At 39.8% G+C, this 26774-nt stretch overlaps 2 protein-coding genes across 2 annotated transcripts; both read left to right on the top strand.

Moving 5' to 3' along the window:
* The first annotated feature begins 2969 nt into the window (after positions 1-2969).
* Positions 2970-10457, top strand: LOC115924306 (Down syndrome cell adhesion molecule-like protein 1 homolog). Its single transcript, XM_030986414.1, has 6 exons — positions 2970-3053; positions 3480-3642; positions 5276-5370; positions 8029-8134; positions 9423-9521; positions 10232-10457. The coding sequence occupies exons 1-6, from the start codon at positions 2970-2972 to the stop codon at positions 10366-10368; spliced, it is 684 nt and encodes a 227-aa protein (XP_030842274.1). The 3' UTR covers positions 10369-10457.
* A 1491-nt stretch (positions 10458-11948) lies between these two features.
* On the top strand, positions 11949-17632 carry LOC115924305. Its single transcript, XM_030986412.1, has 6 exons — positions 11949-12003; positions 12908-13096; positions 13527-13799; positions 15021-15359; positions 15744-15886; positions 16696-17632. The coding sequence occupies exons 1-6, from the start codon at positions 11949-11951 to the stop codon at positions 17407-17409; spliced, it is 1713 nt and encodes a 570-aa protein (XP_030842272.1). The 3' UTR covers positions 17410-17632.
* Positions 17633-26774: the final 9142 nt, after the last annotated feature.

Below are 26774 nucleotides of genomic sequence, written 5' to 3'. Positions count from 1 at the left end.
CACCCCTCACATCCTTTAATATACACCCCTTGTTACACTTCCTCCAACACTAAACACCCCTCACACCCTTTAATATACACCCCTTGTTACACTTCCTCCAACACTAAACACACCTGACACCCTTTAATATACACCCCTTGTTACACTTCCTCCAACACTAAACACACCTGACACCCTTTAATATACACCCCTTGTTACACTTCCTCCAACACTAAACACCCCTGACACCCTTTAATATACAACCCTTGTTACACTTCCTCCAACACTAAACACCCCTGACACCCTTTAATATACACCCCTTGTTACACTTCCTCCAACACTAAACACCCCTGACACCATTTAATATACACCCCTTGTTACACTTCCTCCAACACTAAACACCCCTGACACCCTTTAATATACACCCCTTGTTACACTTCCTCCAACACTAAACACCCCTGACACCCTTTAATATACACCCCTTGTTACACTTCCTCCAACACTAAACACCCCTGACACCCTTTAATATACACCCCTTGTTACACTTCCTCCAACACTAAACACCCCTCACACCCTTTACTATACACCCCTCTTTTAATCGCTCCTATTTATTTAGAAAAATTGATATGTACATTGTGTATTGAAAATAATCCCAATATTGTGGATTCTATTTCACTGAATTTAAATTTGATTTTATACCCATTCTAACACCCCCTACACCCCCTTCTCCAATCGAAGAACCCCTGTACCTTCCTTAAAATTAACATCAAGTAGGGTGATAAGTAATTGTACCTATTTTATGTTGTTGTTACTTTTCCTGTTGATCCACAGGCGGTTCTACCCAGTCTAATCCGAGCTGCAGCAGTTCCAACGGGTCTGTACTAGCTTGCATCTGGTCGCCTAAGGATTTCCAATACCCGGATGCAGATGTTACAATAAGTGCTGTCTCTTACCTTGCTTTTGGCACACCCAAGTAATTGATTTTCTATATTATTATTACCATTATTAAAGGATCTATTCTTTTCAATAACGTAATGGTAGTTAAAGTGAACTTAAAAATTATCTCTTGATATCAAGAAATAGGGAAAAAATGTTAAAACGGATTGCCCAATACGCAAGCTAAATACGCAAAGGTGTGAAAGAGGCATTAGGAACAGGCAGGGGCGGATTCAGCAGGCGGCAGCGGAGGGGGCCCAATTCGTGAGAAAATATTTGACGGCGAAACAGCCGGCCGATAATTCGCTCAGTGGGGGGGGGGGGGGGGGGGGGGGTAGTGAGCACTGATTTTTTGGGGCCCTCGAAAATTTGAAAATCACGCCCCCCCCCCAATGAGCGCCAGGGGAGGGGGCCCATCTCTAAAAAAAGGTAACGTTTTTTTCCCCAGGGGAGGCCCCCCCCCCCTGGATCCGCCACTGGGAACAGGTGCCATACAACCAACAAAAGACTGGAAATGTGATATCTTGACGTCTAGTGCCGCATACATATAACTTTGGTGCTGTTTTATAATTCCATTATTTTATTTCTTAGTCAATGATGTTCTTCTTGCTTCTTCATCTTTTAATTTGTTCTAAACTACCTGTAAAAAAAATAACAATATAAGCATCACCTTGGAGTGCACGAGGACAAACATCGAAGGGGGAATAATTATGTCTCCTCTTCCTATAACGTGTCCATACGGGACCGAATCCCATGGTACTAGAACAGGCAATTTGTGTTGCCATTGAGGCATCAAAATGTCCTGACTCAAATGCATCATCTGATATACCTTCATTGTTCGTAAGGCAATCAATTATTCTCCAGGTAGCACAAAGTGATTATACTAATGCATATTTGATCAATTTTCAATTATTTCCCTGTTCTAGTTCCATGCCATTTGATGCAGCGTGCTCTAAAAACGCTCCGTCGACTTCAGCTTCATGCACGATCAGGGTCTATCATAATGCCACTAAAGGTAAAAGTTGTCGGAAAGAGCTGAACATAGTATTCTCCGCTGTTTCCGGAACAAAAAATATCATGGAGACCCTGAGATTCACGGAAACCGAAGGTGAGGATATTTTTAAAAAATAAGTTGGAAGGGGCGGATACACGATTCTTTCAAATAGATGCTGGGGCACAGTTCCGAAAAAAATAAAATTCTGACAAGTAAGGCCCCCCCCCCCCTCACACCCTAAAAGGTTGTCATTATATACCTTTTGGACAGAAATAAGGGGGTACCTTTTTTGTTGGTGTATGCCAAAATGGGCTTTAGAAGGAGCACGAGCCATTTTTGCCCCCCCCCCCTTCCCCAAAAAGAAAAATCATCCCATTGGTGTTGGTGTTTTTTTAGTGATTTATAGTTCATCAGGATTTTATTCATTTTATTTATGGTTCATAATCACTTAATAATCAAATTAGTTGACATAAGTGGGAATCCAGGGAGCACAGGAGACATCTGCCCCCTAAAGGAGAAAAGGAAGAGAAAGGGAAAAAAGGGGAAACGAAGAAATAAAGATAGAATCGTTGGCTGATAAACTTGTTTTTCGCTTGTCAGAGAATTTTCAGACATGCACAACCCCCTGCCAGAGATTCCTGGATCCACCATGGAAATAAACACTGCTACGAATCCATTTATGCAAATCCACGAATATGTTAAAGTATTTGGAGGCGGAGTCTGATTGGTGAATTGGGTGATCAGTCAATACAGTTCAAACCCTCCACGCTATACTTAAGCCCTGACGACAAAATGCGAGATAAAAATTTGAACGTGATGTTTATATATCAAATTAGACTAAGAAATCAAAGCTCGTTCAGAGAATTTCCGTGGGACTTGCGCCCCTCCAACCTTAAAAATGTAATAATATCCTTATTTCTATTTTTATTTTCAATTCTTTATTTTTTAAATTTAATTTTCCTTTATCAATTTCAGTACTTTTGAAAGGCACGCGCTCCCTCCCCTTTACGAAACTCATTCCTCTGTGAATTTCTTCTTTCTATGATTTTCTTCAGTAATCATGGCGCCCCCGAGTGGGATAAACGCTACAGTGATTGATGCCAAAGAGATAGAAGTCCGATGGGGGCCACCTTACATCGATAAAGTGTGTCCGTGTGCATATTTCTGCGTTCAACTGCAGTATGCATCCAGAATAACGAATACCTGGCATACTGCATTGGTAAGCCAATTCGACATTTATCTAAGACGCATGACATTACATAAATATTATATGAAATATATTACATAATTCATTAATAATAAACCAATACATTTGTAGGTAAAGAGCCAGAGGATATGCGACTCCTTTATAATGGACATGGTAATGGACGATTAAACTGAACGATAAAGGGCACTATTTATATCTGACCAGTAATGGTGGTGATAATTATGAAGCACAGTGAGCTTCACAGCCCATACTGATATGAGCGCTGTATAAAAAAGCCATTACTGATATTAACAAATGATTTTCTTTTATTTTTATTTTTTTTTTAAATCGAAATTTGTTTTAATATTTTTCTTTTTGCTTCAGAACCAGGGCAGTCATGGCGAAACGTGTGATACGGAAAGACGCCAGATTCTAGGGCAACTATCACCAGGTACTCTTCATGATATACGCATGCGCGCAAAGGTCAGGCAAGAAGCTTCGTTTGGTTCCTGGTCAGAAAATGTCACAGTCGGAACGTTGGAAGAAGGTAATTCAACATAATCTTAATTATTTTGATTTTTTTCGTCCATCAAAATCATCATTGTACATGTCTTTGTTATCAATGTCTATTCATTTATTTTGTTATTATCATTATCATCGTTGTCACCATCATCATCACTATCAAATTAAGATCATCGTTATTAGTAGGCCTATTTGTAGTAGAAGCAGCAGCAGCAGCAGCAGAAGTAGTAGTAGTAGGAGTAGTAGTACTAGTAGTAGTAGTAGTAGTAGTAGTAGTAGTAGTAGTAGTAGTAGTAGTAGTAGTAGTAATAGTAGTAGTTGTAGAAGTTGTATCCGTAATAGCAGCAGCAGCAGCAGTAGAAATACTATCATCAGTTGACAGTAAGTTCGGTATTAATTCAAATAATGCAGCTTAACCTTTTTCACATCCAATATACTTACTGTCAGTGTCACCCCAAACTTGGAAAAGAACGAAAAAGAGAGAAAGAGAAAGAGAGACAGCGGGTGTGGGTACACTGGTGTGTGCGTGCGTGGGTGTGTGCGTGGGTGTGTGGAAGCTTATTGGTATTCAAGGCGTAGAGCCTTAGCATACATTATAGACCTGTGATGTATCAGGGGTATGCCTGGTCTTCTTAAATCAATTGAATAACCTACTCTAGGTTTTTAATGCCCCACTGTCACAACTATCCCTAAGGACGGTTAAAGAGATTACGCATCCATTAATTCCACAGTCATTATTTGTTAAAATTTATCTTTGAGAGGGGATCGTTTCGTTTTCGAAATAAACCTTTATCTTGATTAAGTTTAGGTTCTCTGTTGAAGCACTAACTTTACATGAAATATTGTCTATAGTTAATAGTTTGTAACATTATCGTTAGTGGTGATTTTGTTGGAGATAGTGTCTTCAAAATTGCCTCAGTCTCCGAGCCGGTTTGATCTTGAGCTAACTCCTTCATTATTTAAAAGGAATATTCAATACTTTATTAAGATATATGTATATATATTGATATCAATTTGTCAACATTATGTAAATGTGTAGGTATGACATATGATAAAATTGCAACGTAAGCAGCACAAATTACACGTTTAGAAATAAGGGTGCAATTGAGGTGCAGTTTTGCATCCACCTAGGCGTATTTGGCAGAGGGTGCTGCTATTGCAGCAGAATTGTACCCTTATTTCTTAGTGTGTATGACGAAATGGCCGTCGCACACGAGGCGTCATTTTGGTTACGTAGAACTGCGTCAAGCGCCTCGCACGGCCTTTGGCGCGCCATGTGAAAGGAGCATATCACAAATAAAGGATTCAAAACAAACAGTGCACAGGTATCTTTGAATTAATGATGCATGCACTAGTTGCCTTCGCCGGCTTGATTGATAAAGCTAATAGCGCAATAGAAGTAACACTGCCTGTCACGATACGTCATTTAATGCGTTACTGAAATGCAATAAACCCATACAAAAGTTATTCAAGGAAATGAACGAATATATTCTATTCATTTCGCATTCCCATTGTGGCCCCTCTCAAGTAGCGGGTCAAATATAGTGCTGGCCACTGACGCAATCATGCGTCAGGAAAATGACGCCTCGTATGCAAAAGGCAGTACTGATATCTATCACTGTAAAGGTAATTTTTTTAATTCACTTTCTACGAGACAGCACCGACGGGGCTTGTAGAGCATATAACACAGGACAGCCAGAGGATTGCAGGCCACCCCTATGAAAGGAAAGTCCGTCTCACTTGGAGTTGGAGAGTAAGAAACACATTTTCTTCATTTTAAAGGGGGTGTAGCATGGCAAATACTGGTTAACGCCATCTACGACTTCTTTTGGACAACTGCACGTATTAAAAGGAACGGACTTGATCAACGGTCAGCGCGCGCTACCGTTCGCGAAACAGATCGAAGTTCTCCTCATGCTTCAGTTTCGCGTATGTTGCACGCACATGAATACTGTGGTATACGTGGTCCGTAGTAGTATTTTATACCCCAAGACGAAAATCCAATTGAATCCCCATTGAATGTCCCCATTGAATCCAATTTGGAGTAAATGGAAAGTGAAACAATAGGTACCCATTGAAACCAATGGGGACCAATTGCCAATTGGTTTCAATGGGTACCCATTGTTTCACTTTCCATTTACTCCAAATTGGGGACCAATTGCCAATTGGTTCCAATGGGGACCAATCGCCAATTGGTTTCAATGGGTACCCATTGTTTCACTTTCCATTTACTCCACATTGCCAATTGGTATTGAATTGGGATTCAATGGGGCATTCAATGGGGATTCAATTGGTAAATCGATCAAGTTAGAAGAACCAGTGATAAATTATTGATACTTCATAATCGATATTGGCAACTGTCCACCAATTAGGTATATTCCAATCTCATTTGCATTAACTTCATCACATAGATCATTTGAAGCGAATTCAAGAGTTTCATTTACAGTGACGTTGGCTCGTACAAATATATATACTAAATATGTATATTGTTTTTTGGTTAGTAATCATATAATCAATATATAAATCAATATATCTATTGCTAAAACGTGAATGTAATTGTAACATGATCAGACAAAATAATCTATTGGTTAATAATTGCTGAAGGAATAAAGAAATCACAAAATTGATGTGCATTGTCATAATTTGCTTAACAAATCATGATAAATTTATTTTTCTGTGACACGTGTAAAGTGATAATGAATATTCATGAGATGCCTAGATTTGTTGGTTTCAATTGGCCAATTGGTTTCAATGGGACCAATTGAAGTCCAAATTAAGGCCAATTGGTCCAATTGAAACCAATTGGGGACCCATTAAAGTCTAATGGGGCCTAGGCCAATGGGTCCAATTTGTCCAATGGGGCCAATCCGGACCAATTGAAACCAATTGGGGACCCATTAAAGTCTAATGGGGCCTAGGCCAATGGGGCCAATGGGGCCAATTTGTCCAATGGGGCCAATCCGGCCCAATTGAAACCAATTGGGGACCCATTAAAGTCTAATGGGGCCTAGGCCAATGGGGCCAATGGGGCCAATCTGGACCAATTGAAAACATCTGAGGTCCCATTGAAACCTGTTAAAACCTATTGAGACCTATTGAGACCAATTGAAACCAATTGAAATTTCAATTGGTGTTCAATTGGTTTCAATTGGATTTTCGTCTTGGGACCCGATTGGCCCCGAGTCAGGCCATGGGAAAGACACGTAGTCTCGTCATGCTACACCCCTTTAAGGCGCCATTCTCCCTCCTTTGTAAAACCTAATAAATATTCCATATATACAAGATACATGAATAATGGATTCAGAAGTGAAATATGATGTTGCATGTGGACTGTTGGGGTCTGAAGAACACTCAGCATCTGTAGTATTTGTGGAAATGTGATTAAAATTCACCGGAAAAATGTTTTATTTCCTGGTTATTCATGGTTATTGCCAAGTATTCAATTCAGGGTCGAAATGGATATGGCGTTCCTTTCATCGGATAGAATTTCTGCTGGCAGAAACCCCCATGCTATCAATAAACGTGTTCGTAATTAGGATTTGCGCATGGGCAGATAAAGGTCATTAATTCGTTCCCAAATTGTAATACCATCGACACGAATACTGGTATCGTGCTCATGAAAGTTATGTAATCAGTATCCATTAATGCACCGACAGTACATTTATCTGATACACAGGTGGAAGTATTCTTCTTAAGAGGAAAAGCAAAGGTATTCATGAAGCACCTCCATCACTCCGGCAGTGAATGTTCTAAAATGCACAAATGGGAAGTATCCATCGTGTAAAAGATCTTTGGATATGTTGGGGTCATGCGTTCCGAAGCTACATGTATTTACGAACTGGCTTATTTACCCCACTTCTGACGGGAATCAAAATGGTTCCTGTATTAAAGAGAAGGTTGAGTTCTGGGAAGAGGTGAAAAATAATTTGTGAACTTTATCATTCTTATTATGCAAGTGTGGAAGAACATCATATAAGACATGTTCCTTGAAAAGCATGGCTCTTCAAATGCCTTCATATTCTAAATATGTCATGTTCATCGTAAAACTCGGGGGGGGGGGTAGGTTTTTACGCCACGTGTTCGTGTAGTCCCATATACATCTTTCTGTGTAGAGTGCTTGGAACTTTACCAAGACTTGTCCAAATTTCTTATCATTTTGATGATTCCAGAACCTTGCAATACACACAAATTCTTATATGCTTGATGATCAACCTTTTTTGGTCGATTCCACACCGTTTCTTTCACAATGCAATCGCATAACCAGAACTCAACTTCATCTTTAAGTCGATGAGAGGATACAAATCAGTCGTCAAAGGGTTTACCTCTGTTATTGTTAGCCCCTGTTTTTTTTTTTTTTTTTTTTTTTTTTTTTTTTGTTGTTTCCAAAATAACAATTTTCTTCTATCATTAGGGACCGGATAGGAGTTTCGTATCGACGTCCTCTTGGGGCTATGTAATTGAGCTTCCTTCATTGCCACGCAACTGGACTACAAACAGAACATCTTTCACTATTCCAGGTAAAATAAACTATCCCTAATCAACCGAGGTAAATAGTTGTCAGGTAATTTTCGTAGAAGGATTGTTAAAGGTATCCGGTAACTTTGTCTCAGATTCTGAAACAAAATCATGGATTTAGCTCATGCTGCAATGATAATTATAAACCTTTAGGTCAGTCAGAAACCCCGTGACTTTTACAAGCCGATCGCCTGTCTGATTATCAAGATATTAATGATTGGAAATCAAAACGAAATTTTGCGTTTGCCTAACGGTTTTCACTACAGTCTACTGGGGAAAACGAATATGGTAAAACCGGTCACTCAAGGATTTTTACTTTTTTGAAGCACTATATAAATATCCATATTATTATTATTATTATTACTTGTGGATCATTAAGAAGCACGATTTTGTTAGTCTTCAATATACACCATATCACAAACACTTATAACACGTTGGGTCGTGCATCTCAGATTTAACATTGTTAAACGATGCCTTTAAGTTGTCCAAAGGGTAAGTTGTTCTTTAGGGCAGTTGTCCGGAGGTACATATTCTGGTCTGGGAATTAGTTGTCCCAGACTAATGCTATGGTCACATTACCAAAAAGTAGCCTGCTCGGCGGCCGAGCGGCGAGTTTTTAACCAATTCTGCCCGGCGGCTGCCCGGCGACCGAGCGGTGGCCGCCCAGGCACCGCTCGTTTTTAGGGCATCGCTCGGTCGCCGCTGAAGTTTTAGCGCGGAGTTAAATTTTGGGCGGCGCCTGCTCACTTTTCACTCGCCGCCCAAAATAGGCTCCGTGCCTGGGCGGTCGCCACCCGGACACCGACCTAATTGCTGGGCGATGCCTAAATTCCAGCAGCGACCGAGCAAGCTACTGATCGGTCGTTTGCTGCTCAGATTTGTGACCATAGCTTTAGGGATGGTTGTCCGAGGCAGTTCAATGGGAGTTTATTTGTACGGGGGAAATGGTCTGCTTGGGGGGGGGGGGGGGGGTTACTGGTCCTGATATACTGGTGCAAATGTGGATACAGGGATTGCTGATATAGTCTTTTGAGGAAAATGTATTTTACTTGTATGTTGATCTAATTCAGAAAATGAAAGGGAAAAAATTCAAATCTAATCAAAATTGAAATGAAGTAATGAAATATGACAAACGGGTCAATTTCATAAGTGTAGTGTTGAGCAAAGACAAAGAGATTGAAGTGAATGAATGACACATCTATTTATTTATTCAAACATCTCATAATTATCAACACGCATATAGCTCTTTATCTATATCTACATGAGTGTGTATCATTTAATCTTCCTAAGATGTGGACCCATTCTCAGAATATCTTGGATTTATATCTGCATTCAACAGTGCTGGTCAAGGAGGGAAGGCATCCTTTCACCTACCCGATATGACTAGTCGTAAGTACCTTTCACGTACCCGATATGACTAGTCGTAAGTACCTTTCACATACCCGATATGACTAGTCGTAAGTACCTTTCACATACCCGATATGACTAGTCGTTAGTACCTTTCACATACCCGATATGACTAGTCGTAAGTACCTTTCACATACCTGATACGACCAGTCGTAAGTACCTTTCATATACCCGATATGACTAGTCGTAAGTACCTTTCACATACCCGATACGACTAGTCGTAAATACCTTTAACATACCCGATATGACTAGTCGTAAGTACCTTTCACAATTCATACACGATATGACTAGTCGTAAGTACATTTCACAATTCATACACAATATGACCAGTCGTAAGTACTTTTCACAATTCATACACAATATGACTATTTGTAAGTAAATGACCGAAATGAAAGAATCACATACATAAAAAAAAAAACAATGTTATAGACGCTTTTCAAGAGGGGTTATCGAAATAAGGAAAATATGTTTTTGACAATATTATGACAATTTGGTTAATTTTGACGTTTCACTTTTGTCTGCAACAGTAAATCGGTGGATTAAACTATCATTTATTTCATTCATTCGTTCATTCATTTTTTTTTTGAGGGGTAATCTTTACATGTTTTCTTTCTTTTTTGTCTTTCTTTTTTAATGTGTTTGGGCTTTTATGTTTAGAGTTTATAACCACGATATCATTGTTTTCATTACAGAGCCTCAAACTCCAAGAGCGAACTTTACGATCACTCCGACATCAATCACCCTTTCGATACCCACACCAGACCAACCTAATGGTGTCATCATCAGATACGACATCCGCTGGAGAAACTACAAAACGGAAACATGGTAAGTGGTAAGAATCAAGGGATAGATTCAATGATAATTAATACATGGTGCTGGTTATTTTACCCGACTGCTGAGAAAGCCTAAATGCTTGTAAGCAACCAGACGGCCGGGGGCTTTAGGTCCTCTCCGAGAGACCTGGTAATGAGGATTAATGCCTTACCAAAGGGCACTAGCGCATCGACTTGGTTTCGAACCCAGGTCACCGGATTACGAGACTACTGCTCTACCGACTGAGCTATCGCGCCTCCACAAGCAGGGACTAGCAACCCGTACTACTACAAGAAGGAGAATAATCCCTGACTATGTCCGGACAACTACCCCTTCGACAATAACCCAGGAAAACTATCCAGGGCATCTTGTCTCTGATAAAAACTAATCATTAGGACAATTACCACGAAAAACTAATCAAGAAAACAACTATGTAGGTCTTACTTCCGATGGTAATTCAGTTTATTCATTCAATGGGTAGTTGTCCGGGATAGATGCTCGGCGTAATTGTCTGCGGTAGTTGTCCGGGGTTAATCGTCCTAAGGGTATTTGTCCAAGGGTAACCAGGGGTAATTGTCCTGAGGTTGAGGTTTTTTGTTGAAATATGTAGTGAAATATGGAAATCATGATATCATTGCAGACAGAAGTATCCGATTCACCATATTTTTACGCACCTTGCTGAAACAAACAATTTTATTCGCTGTCTTTCAGGCTCGACGTCACAATCCCATGGTCAGCTTCGTCCCCAGTTATTCAGCAGGTAATTTCGCCCCTCAAGCCAGGTACCTCGTACACTGTCGAGGTTAAGGTATTCAACAAACACGGAAGCTCGATGAAATCTGAAAGAATCGTTACTCCGCATGAAGGTAAGACGATTCTTGCATTCAGGGCATATCTTAATTAAGACAGTCATTAGCAAAATATAGTTTATAGTTAGAGCGATCTTTCATGACAATTGAGGAAATTTTCATTTTTGTTCTCAATAATATATGAACAGATAAAAAAAACACTTGAACTTGAACTTGATCATCAGTGAGTACAATGTGTTTCTCATTATTCTCATTTGGTTTTTAAGTTGTAGATGAATGCACCAAATTAAAACATTTACAATGATATGACAGAGCTAGGATAGGTATAGACGTCTGCTGAGCTCCCGTACTAACTTTAACAATAACAAATATAAAATAGTTCTTACAGGCCTACATTCACTCATATGGAGACAATATGTCATGCCATTACTTTTCTGTTATAGCAAGCGGATTCTACTGCATGAGATGAAATCTGATAATCTGTCAGTGTAATGTTGATTGGCAGATCCGGTAACCTTTAAGGAGGCTGGGAGCCTGACAAGTATCATATCTCTATATCATCTCTGACATGTAAAAGAAATTTTATTCAGACGTCAACAAATTTTCGACGGGGAGGTACATATGGCTTTATTTAAGTAAAACAAAAATGAATTTTGCCTCCTGGACGGGTAATAATTTTTTCCGTGCCACATTCATAATAATAATACTCTGTTTAAATTATTTCATTTAATAGTACCCTCTATAGCGCCGAGAAACGTCACGGTAGACACTGTAACAGGACAGCCACATGTTGTCGAAATCGGTTGGGAACGTCTTCAAGAGTGCGACGACTTTGCCTCTGGGTATAGAGTACTTTACTGTCCATTAAATAGCAGCTTGTTCAGCAACAAAACACGATGTAAAGGTAAGCAAGAGGTGATTTTAAACAGATAAAGGTAAATGCCATCGTGAAATTAATATCTGTAATAGAAACAAAGAGACTGTCTCCGGCCGGCCCACCGAAAACATATCGACCAGACTCGAGATAAAATACCTGGAAAATAAAGTCCAAAATCTCCCGATTACCTATCCACTCTTGGATATTTCAACAAAGGCTGAACAGAGATAGCTCTCCTAAGAATATTCCGTGCTATAGGTCTTGACCAAACTGGGCTTTGTATTCCATTTGTGCAACCACTATACCACATCATTCCTCAGTACTTTAGAAACTCAATAGAGACATTATTTTGTAATAAATGCGATAAGGGTTGTGAAGGTCATTAGCTCCCGAGGCCGACAGTGTCGGCTCTGCGGCCTTCTGATAATTTTTCTTAGGGTCGGTCTCGTGGACTCTCTGTCTCCAGGATATCCCTGTCGAACAGCCTAGTTAACATTCAGAAAAGTTATCAATGTACCTTCGAAACCAACATGTTGGTTTTGAGAACCTTCAGATAATTTTTTTCTTCAGAAGATTTGGAGTTAGACATTGTATCGTGCTGTCGGTCTCATGGACTCTAAGTCTACCGGGATGTCTCGCTCGTGGGTTGTAAATCTATTCCAGGGGCGTTTCACAAAACTTGTCATCAGTGACAAGTGACAGTTTTTGTTATAAGCTACTGAAAACCTTGCCTCTGATTGGTTATCAATTAAACAGACTTGTCACTGATTTTTGTCATTCGTGATTGACAAAATGCTTTGTGAAACGGGTCCCAGATGGTTTGTCGGTCAAACTGACTGTGATGCTTCCAATTTAACAATCTCCTGCAGATGCTGAGAAGACCATCATCATCAACAAGGCAGGTGTTAGCGTTCCCGACTCATCACCATTTCGGGTGGGAGGCTTGGTACCGTTCACCTGGTATTCATTCCGTCTCCGACCCTTCAACCAGGCGGGTGATGGTTCCACAAGTGATACAGTTTTCGTGCGCACCCTGCAAGGAGGTAACGTAGACACCCGTAATCTTCCTAAAAGAACCCAACTGCCATCACTGATGCGCAGAGGAGATACTGATATTACAAAAAGCGGGAAAATGTTTCGAAATCAACGATTTTTTTTTAAAATAATTTTTTTCTCGCAAGTTTGGGGGTTTTAGTATTATAACGGAACATTGAATACCTGTGTATTCCAAAATTTGTTTTTAATGGATTCCAGTTGTATTTCACTGTATACAATATAATGGTTACCAAGTGATTAATTCCAGTAAGTTTTCACCTTGATATTGTGAATTCCGCGAGTAACTGAAAAATATAAAGATACTGTTTATTTCCGAGAAGAATTATAATAAATTGCAATAATTAAAATGTATCTTTGTGTATAAGATTGAATATAATTCAGTCAAGATGTGGCATATTGTGGAGATGAAGTTTCACTCATCTTTCCCCATAGTCCCATCTCCTCCTGTGGATATGAACCTATCACCAATGTCGTCATACGGCTTCATGGATGTCACGTGGTCACCACCTTTGACCCCAAATGGCGTGATTATGCATTACGTCATCACGTACAACACGAACACGACCCGAACCAACTCGACGTTCATCAGGCTGAAGGTCTACGGCGATACGGACTATGCTGTTGGCTTAAGCGCATGCACCCGACCCGAAAAAGGGTTTGCATGCAGTACCTCGACCTTCCAGAGATTCAGAACCCCAATTTCAGGTAAGAATTTTTTATTTTTTTGTATAGGTAAAATTCTGTCAAAATTATAAGTAAAAGTTGACATAATGTCTATGTTTAAAGTTTTTATCTCAGAACTATATCCCCCAGGCGCGGATCCAGAATTTCTTAGGGGAGGGGGCCCAACTTTTTTTTTTTTTGCTCCCGAAAATATGAAAATCGCGCCGGCCGAAAAGTCGCTCAGTGGGGGGGGGGAGGGGGGGGAGGGGGGGGGGGAGGGGGGGGGGGAGGGGGGGGAGGGGGGGGGGGAGGGGGGGGAGGGGGGGGGGGTAGTGAGCACATTTTTTTTTTTTTTGATCCTCAAAAAAAAATTTAATTTGCACCCCCCCCCCCCCCCTTGAGCGCCAGGGGGGGGGGGGGGCCAACCCCCCAAAAAGGTAAAAATCACGTGATTTTACATGATTTTTTTCTCAAGGGGGGGGGGGCCCGGGCCCCCCGGCCCCCCCCCCCCTGGATCCGCCACTGATATCCCCTAGATACCATCAAGTTTGGTTTCCGATCATTTTGAAACGAGCCCTTATTTCACCTTCAAAAAAAAAAATTCAACGAAGATGTACTGTTCCCAGAAGCGTGTCTAAAATCCAATCCGTATCTGGTATTGCTTAATAAAGGCTTTGCAATTGTATTTTAATGTCACTTTCCTCTACTAGAGACTATGCTTTGTATTTGTTATTAAACCTTCATTGCGATCCCATGTCATCCTTATCCCCCTTGCACACGAGGTGTCATTCCAATGGCGTAGGATTGCGTCAGTGAATGGTGTGGTCTTTGACGCGCTATGCGAGACTGCCAAATGTAAAAATGAGCAATAGAAAGATTGCGTTGAATTACTAGCGCCCTGCGTTGATTGACGCAATCAAAATAACGCCTCGTTTGCGACGAGCATTTAACGCGTAACAGAAGAATTCCTCTAGGTATGGCTTCATCAGCTCGAGATTGCCAAATAGCCCGCATTTTCTGATTTGAAATCGCGTTATCATCAGCTCGAGACTCGACCTCAAAACTCGAATTAGCGGGATATTTTGCCAAATAGCCAAAGATATCTTTGGATGATTATCTCGACAAAATATCTCGCTAATTGCAACTGCGGGCTGATGAAGACGCATATTAGCTGGATAATTTGCGATCGGGATAGTTAAAATAGCGCGTTATTTGGCAATCTCGAGCCGATTATGACAGGCCTGACAACTATTCTATGTACAGCTCCATCATCACCACGTCTTCAGGACGTGCTACGCAGTGGTCCGACCAAGGTCAAAGTCCGTTGGGACCCTCCGGAACACCCCAACGGTCCTATCCAAGACTACGTCATCAAGGTTTGGTCAGCATCAACTTCCTTCCCGTTCTTCGAGAATGCGACAGTCGACGTCGTCGATGTCGACCAGAGGGAGGACGAGGTCGCGATCGAATGCGGAGTTGACGTCCAGGAGGAGAAGGCGTTTGAGATCGAGATTTTCGCACGCACGGTCAACGAGGAGGGTGTGGAACTGGAGGGTGAGAGCGATACGGAAGGAATCGTCATGTGTGGAGCTCCCCAGCATGGTAAATGTGTTTTAAAAACATTTTTTTTTATTTTAATAATCCTTTTTCTGAAATGATAACACCAATTAACGTTATTTAGTTTATGCTTTCTAAGGTTTCCTCCACAATACAGCTAATATATCTTTGTTTACTTTCTACTTAAATTATAGATATCATTTATGACTTTAAATAAATGAAATTATGTATCATTCTTAATTTTGGGGTTTTCTATGCTCATAATGATATGTAAAGTAACAGTCTTTGTGAATTCCCCACCATCTCTCTCTCTCTTAACTCTTTTCTCCGCCCCGCCTCTCTGTCCTCCCCTCTCACCCCTCCCCTCTCACCCCTCTCTCCCTCTCCACCATCGCACTTTCTCCTCACTTTCTTATTTCGAATATCCAGTCTCCGCAATGACGCTCATACTACCACTGAGCATCATCGTCCTCATCTCATCTCTCATACTGGCCGGTCTGATTTACTGGCGGTGGTTTCGAAGATCACACAAACTGGACATTTACTTCTCAGACATTGTCAATATCAGAAAGGTATGTTTCAAGTAGATAACATAAATAAAGTAATAGATACGTCTTTAAAAATCTAAAAACTCAAAGACGTCGCGAGGAAATTGAGGGAAAATGTTAGTCCATATTTTCTGACAATTTGAAATAAGAATTTCATCTCATTTTATTAACTCACTTCAATATATATTCAATATATTCAATAACCATTACAAAATATATGAAAATTGTAAACATATTTTAAACAGAACTGGTCAAGGCTCCATGATCACGATGATAATCAAATCTGCTTGCTATCTTGTGAGCCATGACAATCAAATTTCCTACGAGGAAGTAATACAAGTTCTAAAAAGTTTTAAAAATCGGCGATTTGCCGACAGTGCTTGAAAAGTTACAAATCTGCCAACAGAAATTTGGAAAGAGAGGTATCGCCTCTTTGACACCCTTAATTCCTGCGAGAATCCTACAAAAAAATATTAATTTTCTTGTGAATTTCTTTTGAAATCAACTTCTGTTCAAATGCTTTGGCACTGAAGCTATCGCTCTATCATTTTATTATATTGTCATTGAGTTGCTCCTATTTCTATGAAGATTCTGAGTCTGATTAAAATACAGATACTTTTACAGAATAATGATGTTAGTTAGTAATAAGGGCATCGTTTCACGGAACCGTCATGTTCGCCGACACAATTAACACGCATTTAAATGGGATGTCGGCAAACTTGTACTTAGGAAGGTTTCGAAAAACGATTCTTAGACAAAACTCAGTGAATAAGTGAATAACTAAAGATTTTCTGCAATATTTTAGCAAAACAAAAACTTATTTTTATTTGCAGAGGAACAAGCGATTTCAGCATCTACGCATTCCGAGGCCTGTCGCACAGGAGAGTGAGGTGTTCGACGTCATCCGAACGCGACCGTCCTTCGAGCGTACCGAGGTCGAACCAAACGAAGTCGAGAAGCACTTTCATCAGTTGGCCGTCATCGATGATCACCGTAAATATACAGGCGAGAACGTGCCTCGTGCTATGGGGTATTTATCGAAAGATGACTCCTGCTCCGTCTCAACAAAGTGTTTGGAATATTCACGGAGGGATTTATGTTACGACAACGGCGACGACGACGTAGATGAAAACGATAATCGTCTTTATACCAGCGGATCAAGCGGTTACTTGTCGCTCGATGGATTATTCAGTTCCAACTCGCTCTATCGTAAATCCTCCATCTCCGATGTCGAATCGTTATGTAAAGAAGTGGTGTACTCCCAAGTTTTAGTTACCCCCGGGATGCCGAAAAATTCTCGCATGACCCGATCTTTGCCGAGCGTTGCCGAACAGACTTTGAAAACCTCCCCATCTTGTTATCAAGGCGCAAAAGATGTCTTCAAAGATTCATGTGGAGATATAAGGACTGGTGAAGACTCGGATAAAATTGTTAACATTGTTTGTCTTCAACGAACGAACAACCTAAAAAACGCCCCATTTAAGAGAAGTCATGATGAGCCCATATATTACATGCTTGCAAGGGGCGAGGGAGAATGTGACTCGTGACACGATCTTTGCCGATCGTTGCCGAACAGACTTGAACAACCTCCCCATCTTGTTATCAAGGCGCAAAAGATGTCTTCAAAGATTCGTGGAAAGATATAAGGACTGGTGAACACGCGGATAAAATGTGCAAATGAAATCATTCGATTTAATGTGAACTACAGCGTTATATATCAACTCCGAGTGCAAAAATGTGAAAATGTAATATAAATGTAATAAATTTTTGGTTTAAGTCAATGTGGCATCAGCAGGTGTAAATAGTTATGTGGGTTTGTTTATAAGATAAACATTAATCAGAAAAGAGCGTGAAACACGGATAGCTCAGTGGTTGAGCAGTGGTCTCATAACCGGGAGTTCCTAGGTTCGAAACAAAGTCGATGCACTCGTGGCCTTTGATGAGGCATTCATCTTTATTACAAAGTCCATCGTATAGAACTAAAAACCCGTAAGTTCTCTCGTTGCTGACCGATATAATTATTTGCTTGCTTTTGTAAGATAAATCACCAGTCACTCAATTACATGTAACCTACAAATCCAGCAAGTTTGTTGTGACATAGCTTTTTGTATTCCTATCATATTTATATAGACACATCTACCATTGGCAAAGAACATTGCATTTCATTTGTCTTTTTATTTAGATTTTTCTCATTTATGTAAACCTGGATAAGAATTTTTTTCTGCGTACTTGAATAAAGTTATTTCTTCTAAATTAAAACTATATTAATGTACGAAATAATTTTTAATACAAGAATTATTCCACTACTTCGATGTAAAAGCACTTGCTTTTCGATTTTGCCGATTTTCTCCCACTTTTGTAAACCTTGAGTATGTTCTGTATATTTGAACAAAGTGCTGTTTACGGAATAATTGAATGTTACCCTGAACGAGCCTTACCAGGCGGGTGAAATGGGAATTTATATATTCCTTACATTTTTAAACTATTTTCATTATTCGTTCCCGGAAATATCTTAGACTTACAATATTGTATAATCATCTGGGGGGCGTTTCACAAAACTTGTCATCAGTAACAAATGACAGTTTGTGTTATAAGCTACTGAAATCCTCGCTTCTGATTGGTAATCAGCAGATTTGTTACTGATTTTTGTCATTTGTCATTGAAAAAAGGCTTTGTGAAACGGGTCCCAGAAGCCTACAACCAACAAGCTGTGCTTTTACAAAGTGACGTCATAATATCTTATGTACTAATGTATTTGGAAATTGTACTTATTTTTGAATAAAGATATAGAATATACTTCTATTCTTGTCAATAAATCTTGTAAACAAATCTACTTGTAACTTCATATGTGAAATAAGAAATAAATTGATCTGAACTGAATTAGACAGACCGTGAGTAATGGGGAGGTGTGGGATGGAATCGTATCATCTTAATTTCACGGACATCCCCCCCAGGCCCCTGGGAACGATTTTTTCACCGGGGGTGCTCAGGGTCCTGGGAACGATTTTTTCACCGGAGCCGCTGAGATATATATATTGCGAAATTTACGCAACGACTCAGCCAGCCGTTTAATAAGCGGGGGGGGGGGGGGGGGGGGGGGGGGGGTAAGCGTACACTTTTTTTTTTTTTTTTTTGAGCCAAAAAAAATCGCAACGACTCAGCCAGCCGAAATGTCGCTCAGTGGGGGGGGGGGGGGGGGGTGTAAGCGTACACTTTTTTGGGGGGGGGGGGCGCAAAGAAAAATCGCAACGACTCAGCCAGCCGTTGAATAAGCGGGGGGGGGGGGGGGGGGGGGGTAAGAGGAATTTTTTTTTTTCGCAAAACATCTCCATAATTTGAAAATTTGGTCGATCGGTATTGGGGTGGGGGAAGGTCTGTCATTTTTGGTCACCAATTATCACAATTTCTTTATTTTTATATAAAAAAAAATTAAAAAAACGTTTCGAAGGGGTAATTTTATATGATTTTGTGAAAGAAACGTTATAATTTCGTATATATACAGTAAATATATCATACCGAAAAAAAATTGCAGGGGGTGCTATGCCCCCCCTGGAAAAATTCCGGGGGTGCTGCAGCACCCCAGCACCCCCGCTTCCCAGGGCCATGCCCCCCCCCTCTCTCTCTCTCTCTCTCTCTCTTGCTCTTTTCCACAGTTAATTGGGGATGCCATTGTGCGCCCTGTACTGCTGTCTGCATAATCTTTTTCATGATGAGAATTGCAAATTTTAAAGAGCCATTACTATTGTAGATAACAAGATAAATAGCCTATTTTTCAAATGCCAACAAATTGTATGTACATGTAGGGCTGATTAATTATACCACTTAAAATGGAAACAAATATAATGATAATTATTATGATAATAATAGTAATAAGGGTCTTTTTTCTTATTTCGTCAATGAAGAAGAAGAAGAGAGAAGGGGGAATGTTCGTTGTCGCCATGATCGAGATATGGGAAAGAGAGAGAGAGAGAGAGAGAAAGAGAGAGAGAGAGAGGGGGGGGGGGGGGAGAAAGAGAGAGATTGCGTTTCTAGTGTGTGCGCGCGTGTGTGTGACGGAGGGGTAATCAGTATCATCATAACACTTCTTTTTTTCTTCCTCTCCAGAGGTACTTTTTATTCAATAATTCTACAATTAAAAAATATTTACAACATTGAATTTATCAAATGAATATAGAGCCATTCAACATCCATAATAACGTTAAGAGGCTTTTAAACACGTAATTCATAATCATCGTCATTATATCACCATCATCATCACCATCAACATCAATATCATCTTGATCCTCGTCACAACCACCCCCATCATCATCACCACGATTACCATAAAGCTAATATCATAGATGCAATTGAACAAATTTGTGTTGTTTTCCTTTCAATTAATACTGCTAATATCTCATCCCCCGCTTCGTTGCCATTTAAAAATTGTCATCGTAATATAGTTCTAGTTCCAGATGAATTACTCCATCATTTGCAAATTACCGTGACTGATGATAATGAATACTATACGCTCGATCATTATACCATGAAAAACAGACATATGGTTGTCCGTTGTCATGACAACAGTTGTTAACAATTCTGAGCACGGCTATTCCCGAACACACTAATGGATTTTTTTTTTCCATTGCGCCCACATGACCGTTAAAACTTGCCATCTTTGTAAATATTCTCGTCATGGAGATTGGTCATTTCAGCTAATTAGAATTAAAACACGACTTTTCCCTTGTTTCTCCACCGGGTTCAACCGCCTATTTTTTCCTCGCTTCAATCATAATTGTGTGCTTTTCATAGTTTCTAATGTATTTATCTGTTTGCTGTTATCTGCTTCTCCCCTGCTTTGACTTCTTGTAAAACTACAACGATACTGATTTTTTTTTTTGTCAAAGCCCCTCTTAAAGTGTTGGGAGCCCCCAAAAATGATGGCAAAATTTTACTAAATTGTATCATAATGTGAAAGAGGGTGTCATTAAAGACCCATTTCTGCAAGGATTTTTCAAAACAAATGTGTTTGAAGTCGAATATTGAAGAAAGAGTACAAATATTAGGTTATCTGCGTACAACAGAACACCCAAATTATGTATTCTTTTAACAATATTTGTCTTCAAACACATTTTTGGGGGGAAATTTTTGAAGAAGGGTGTCTTAAATGACATCCTCTTTCACATTAAGATACAATTCAAGTGAAATTTTGCCATAAAATTTAACATTTAGAGGTTATTTCACCTAACCTAAATCACAATAAATAGATTGATTTCTGATGATGCAATATATGACACACTCTTAAATCTTCTGAAGTTCATATATCAGCGCATATCAATTTCAATAATGAACGTGTCGTGGTATAGTGGTTCATTCACTTGACTCTTAATCCAAGGGTTGACGGTTCGAATCTCAGCCCGGCACTAACGTCCTTTGGTAAGACATTAATCCGCATTTGCCACTCTCCACAAATGGGTACCCAATCTACCAGAAGGCTTCGTGTTTGGCGCCCAGCTAAGAACGGCATAATCATGTCATACAGTTGGAACGCCAGAACCGTGACCGTTTATTTATATAGAACCGGTTATTCAAATAAAAACGTGGATCTATAGTTCATTAAAAAAACAGGACTAAAAACGACTATGAAAGAAAAAAAATTACATGAAGAGAGATTAATATTCATAATTTTGGAGTGTAAAGCGATTATGGACAGTAGATCACAGAAGAAAAATCACTGAATTACTAACTGCTATATAGTGATTTAGAATAAAAAAATAAAAAGTGGTAATAATAATTGTAACTTATTTACCAAGGGTATAGCCATAATATTTTAGCACTTGTTGATTTAGATTGTATGTGGTGGTGGTGGTGGTTATTTTACCGGACTGCTAAGAAAGCATAAATGTTTGTAAGTAAGCAACTAGACGGCCGACGGCTTTAGGTCCTCTCCGATCGAGGGACCTGGTAATGAGGAGTAATGCCTTACCAAAGGGCACTAGCGCATCGCCTTGGTTTCAAACCCGGCCGGGTCACCGGATTATGAGACCACTGCTCTACCGACTGAGCTCTCGCGCCTCTTCCTGTCGGCCCTGTAATCATCACCCCGCAATAACCAGGTACCGATTCACCCCTGTGTGAAGAGTGGCAAATGTGGATTAATATCTTGCTGAACCTTCAATCATTGGAAAGTCAAGTGAATGTACCACTAGTGCTATCAAGACAACTCCACACATTCTACAAATAAATTGCATGTTATCAAAAATATATTATTGCAAATACAAAACCCACTAATCCATCATCAAAGCATGAATTCACTGACCATTTTCTCTCATTCTTTTTTTTTTCTTTCATTTTATTCTCATCAACTTGCTGCACATGTTCATGCCATTAAACAACCAACCCCCTGATACCACAATCCAAAACAAAACGTGTTTGAGTGGAGCTCTGAAAAGGACTGGTGAACTAGATTATGAATGCGGAGAGAGTGGGAGAGAGAGAGAGAGAGAGAGGGAGAGAAAGGGAGAGAGGGGGAGAGAGAGGGGGAGAGAGAGAGAGGGGGAGAGAGAGGGAGAGAGAGAGAGAGAGAGAGAGAGAGAGAGAGAGAGAGGGTGGTTGATTCCAACAGGTTGATTGTTCATCATCGGCCACTCCCCAAAAAAATACCTCTCTCTCTCTCTCTCCTAATTTTTTCTCTCTACTTCTCTCCCACAATAACAAGTAGTCCTCCCAAGGAGTTATACAATTATAACTCCTTGGTCCTCCATTGAAGAAAACCCAAAGAGTTCTTCTTCTCCCTCACTCTCTTGTTCAAATTTACCCCCCCCCCCCTCAAAACCAACCACACGGTAAAAACCCATACTTATTAAATGTCATACAATCATTTTGTACCTATGCATTCGCAAATCCAAAGACGCTAGTAAATAATGCATTTTCTGTTTGCAATATTAGTGATAATGATTGTGAAGACAGAAGCTGTCATCGATTTGAGGTTTGAGAATTGTAAATGTTTGGGGAAATCGGGTTAAGCGATATGACAGTACAGTTAAATTTCCGCTTGTCTTCAAGTGATATTAAAGGGCAATCCTACCTTTGTGATAATAAGTTCTTTTATATGAAAGCAGAAAAATAAGAGAAACAGAAATGGCGAAAGTTTGAAATAAATTAGACCAATAGCAAGAAAGTTATGTGTGTTTTAAATATGAGATCAATAAACCTATGCATATCTCAAATAGGCAGGCTGTTTAGTAGACTATGACGCAGTCAATGCCAACTTTCTCGTTTGTCGTGTACACAAATATCATGAATATCTGCTTTCTTTCTAAATGCCTTCTCCCTTGCGGCACTACTTAAATATACAACAAAGCACATTTTTACAGGTCCTCTATATAGAAAAGACCCCCTGAATCGTATATTTTGAGAAATGGACATTTTAATATTTTAGGTGTGTTGGAATAAATTGGAAGTATTCCGGCACTTCGTCACGGTGACATTACCGTTTCAACTAATACGTCTTCTTCCTTTTTTGGTCAGATTAAATTTTTTGAAATTACCCCGTGGACGATTAACCCCCGAACAAATTCTGTTTTTATTAAAACCAACTACTTATCAGGGTGGACTACCCCTTTAATGAACAGGGGGGGGGGGGGAGTAATTCCCCGGGGTTTAGTCCTTGGGGTGGTTTTCCGGGGTGGGGGTAATTTTCCGGGGGTCATTTTCCGGGGTGTAATATGTCCTGATACAGATATATCGCATCTTCAAAACTTCATAATTTTCTTATCTTTTAATCGGGTTTTATTTCAAATTTAACTGACCAGTTTCTCTCATTTCTACTATGAAAATCAATTTTATATGAGGATGGACTTCCCTTTAATATAGAGGGTCGGGTGACATCCCAATATAAGTTTATTCCTGTTGATGTGCAGGGCTGCATACAACTCGTATTTTGTTATACTCATAGATTTTCAAATATTTTCTCAGACCTGCTATGCTCCACCCTAAAAAAATGCTCCAGATCTCATTCATCTTGTGACATCATCATTCTGTCAATCAATAGTGAGCTAACAAGAGACAGTGGTGTGTATAGCTTCAGCAGAGCTGATCACCTGTTTACAATAGACCATACAATACCAACATAGGAGTTGCTATGTCAGACGTGCTTTATCATTACCATGCAGGAAAAAAAGTATTGTGGAGGTATTGTATGAAAGCATGCAATTCGTTTGTGAGCATGTGCTGAGCTGGGGGAAGTATAGACAAAAGGTAGTCATACAAATTCACCGCATGGACACACAGATTAACGCTTGGTAAACTCAGTCACGTATTTTATTAAGTAGATCAATTTAGGTAATTGCAGAGACGTGAGTGCAATAATGAAAGGCATACTAAGGCATTGGTCACATCATCACAAGAATAATAATACAAAATAATACTATCAAATATTAATGGGAAATTATTTTAATTTGACACACTGAACAAGCACGCTAAATGGGTGAGAGATAGTAAAGCAAGCGTTATATGAGCGCCCAGCAGGGGCGGGTACTGGCGCTATATACAAAAATCCTTCATCATCATCATCATCATCATCATCATCATCATCATCATCATCATCGTCGTCGTCTTCACCATAACTATATTCATCATAACCAACACCTTTGTTATCCGTATCACATCACCATCAGCACATCATCATCATCGTCGCCATCACCATCATCCTCCTCCTCATCATCATCACCATCAGCACATCATCATCATTTTCGTCAACACCATTATCCCCCTCCTCCTCTTCATCACCATCATCATTGTCGCCATCCCCAGTATCCTCCTCCTCTTCCTCATCATCATCATCATCATCGTCGTCATCATCATCATCCTCCTCCTCCTCATCATCACCATCATCATTGTCGCCATCCCCAGTATCCTCCTCCTCCTCTTAATCATCATCATCATCATCGTCGTCATCACCATTATCCTCCTCCTCCTCCTCGTAATCACCATCATTATTTTCACCATCAGCCAGCAGGCCACACAGGCTTGTGGATATGAATGTAAAAATTATATGAAAAATTCATTTTATTATGTACTTTTCTGGGTCAATTCTATTGATGCTGTCGATCAAGTATGAGGCCAAGTCCATGTGAAATTAACCCTTTGCCTTAATCGCTAATAGGTTCATCTAATATTAGTGATGTAATTTCAAAATTACTTCTCTCATCACAATCAGTGTCAAAAATGACCTGCTTTTGTCAAGCCTTCACGTGATGTATGGCAGGTTTCTTCAGACCTTTGTCGTAGCTGGCGCCGTTGCTTATTCAGTACGACGAACAATGACCGTCAGCACACACTCACGAGACAGCGTCAAATCACAGGGGGGGGGGGGGGGGGGGGGTTGTTTCATGAAACCGTCACAAATACATGAACAGAATGTGACATACTTTCTTACTCTCAATTCGGTTTTCGTTAAAAATACAACTCACACAATGCTCATATTTATAAATAAAGTCACTCAAGCAATTGACGATTATTCACACACCATTGATTGGAATATTCCTGGACTTCTCCAAGCGTTCGACACTATAGATCACAAAATTGTATTATATCTCTCGCACTATGGTATGACAGGAAAGGCCTTGGAGTGGTTCAGCAATTACTTGCAAGACAGGACCCAATTTGTCTCAGTTAAGAATTGCGAAGCAACTGTCAGCCAAGTCCACTCCAAAAATAACTTACTTTCAATAGAAGCAGAAAAACCAGACAGAGCAATCAAAAAAAGTTTGAGCAAAATCGGATAACTAATGAGAAAGTAATGAATTTTTGAAAAAGTATGTAAAACTTTGGAACAATGAAAATCACAAGACAACCCCCTAAGAATCTTATCTTTTCACACCAGCATCCAAGTTAGATTGATAGTAATATGTTTTTGTGTGGATGCACTAATATAGAGTAATTTCTTTCAGTTAAATCATGAAAAATGTGAATTTTGATAAACTATTTATATAAAAATCAATTATTATGAATATACAATATTCAGAAAATCGTATCAATTCTTTAAAGTCCATAAAAGATTTTGTGAAATGTCATGCACGCAATATGATACAAATCATATAACCTGGGCAAAGACATGGGGAAGTCAAGTTTTGGGGGATAAAAAGGGAAATTAATGGGATTAAACTATATCAAGCAATAGATAAATAGTGAGGACATGACGTCACAAACAGATAACCAAATTGGCAATTTGTGTACTGATTTCCATTGTTCTATAGTTTTACATACTTTTTCAAAAATTCATAACTCTCTTATTAGTTACCCGATTTTGCTCAAACTTTTTTTGATTGGTTTTTCTGATTTTTCTGCTTTTATTGAAAGTAAGTTATTTTTGGAGTGGACTTGCCCTTTAAGTGCCCTTTCTCACATGTAATTTCGAAATTATCTAGTGTAAATGCAATACAAACTTATGCTGTGTAGATGTCTTTATTGTTCATGAATATCAATTTGGTAAATATGCTATGCTTTGTTAATGCACTGTTTTTTTCATGTGAAAGAAAAGTAGGTAAACTGAATCTAAAACTAAAGTGTTTCACAAAACTGTCTTTCCCAGATTAGCGAACTCTTCCCCGACAAGATTCGCTACTCCCAGTGGCGGATCCAGGGGGCACAGGGGCACGTGCCCCCCCGCCCCCCCAAATATTGTAAAATCAGCCCTAAATTCGCCCAAAATGTACTGTAAAACAGAGGCGTGCCCCCCCCCGGCAAAAAAAAAAAAAAAAATGCCAATGGCTGACCTAAAAAGGTGTCCTCTTACCCCCCCCCCCCCCCCCCCCGCTTATTCAGCCACTGGCTGAGTCGTTGCGATTTTTTTGGGACTAAAAAATATATATATATATATATGTTCTCTTTCCTACCGTGTGCCCCTCCCGTGTGCCCCCCGGCAAGAAATTCC

Source organism: Strongylocentrotus purpuratus, unplaced genomic scaffold (genome assembly GCF_000002235.5).
Source record: "Strongylocentrotus purpuratus isolate Spur 01 unplaced genomic scaffold, Spur_5.0 spur5_scaffold_15, whole genome shotgun sequence".
Taxonomy (NCBI): Eukaryota; Metazoa; Echinodermata; class Echinoidea; order Camarodonta; family Strongylocentrotidae; genus Strongylocentrotus; species Strongylocentrotus purpuratus.
This window is presented reverse-complemented; position numbering and strand designations above follow the sequence as displayed.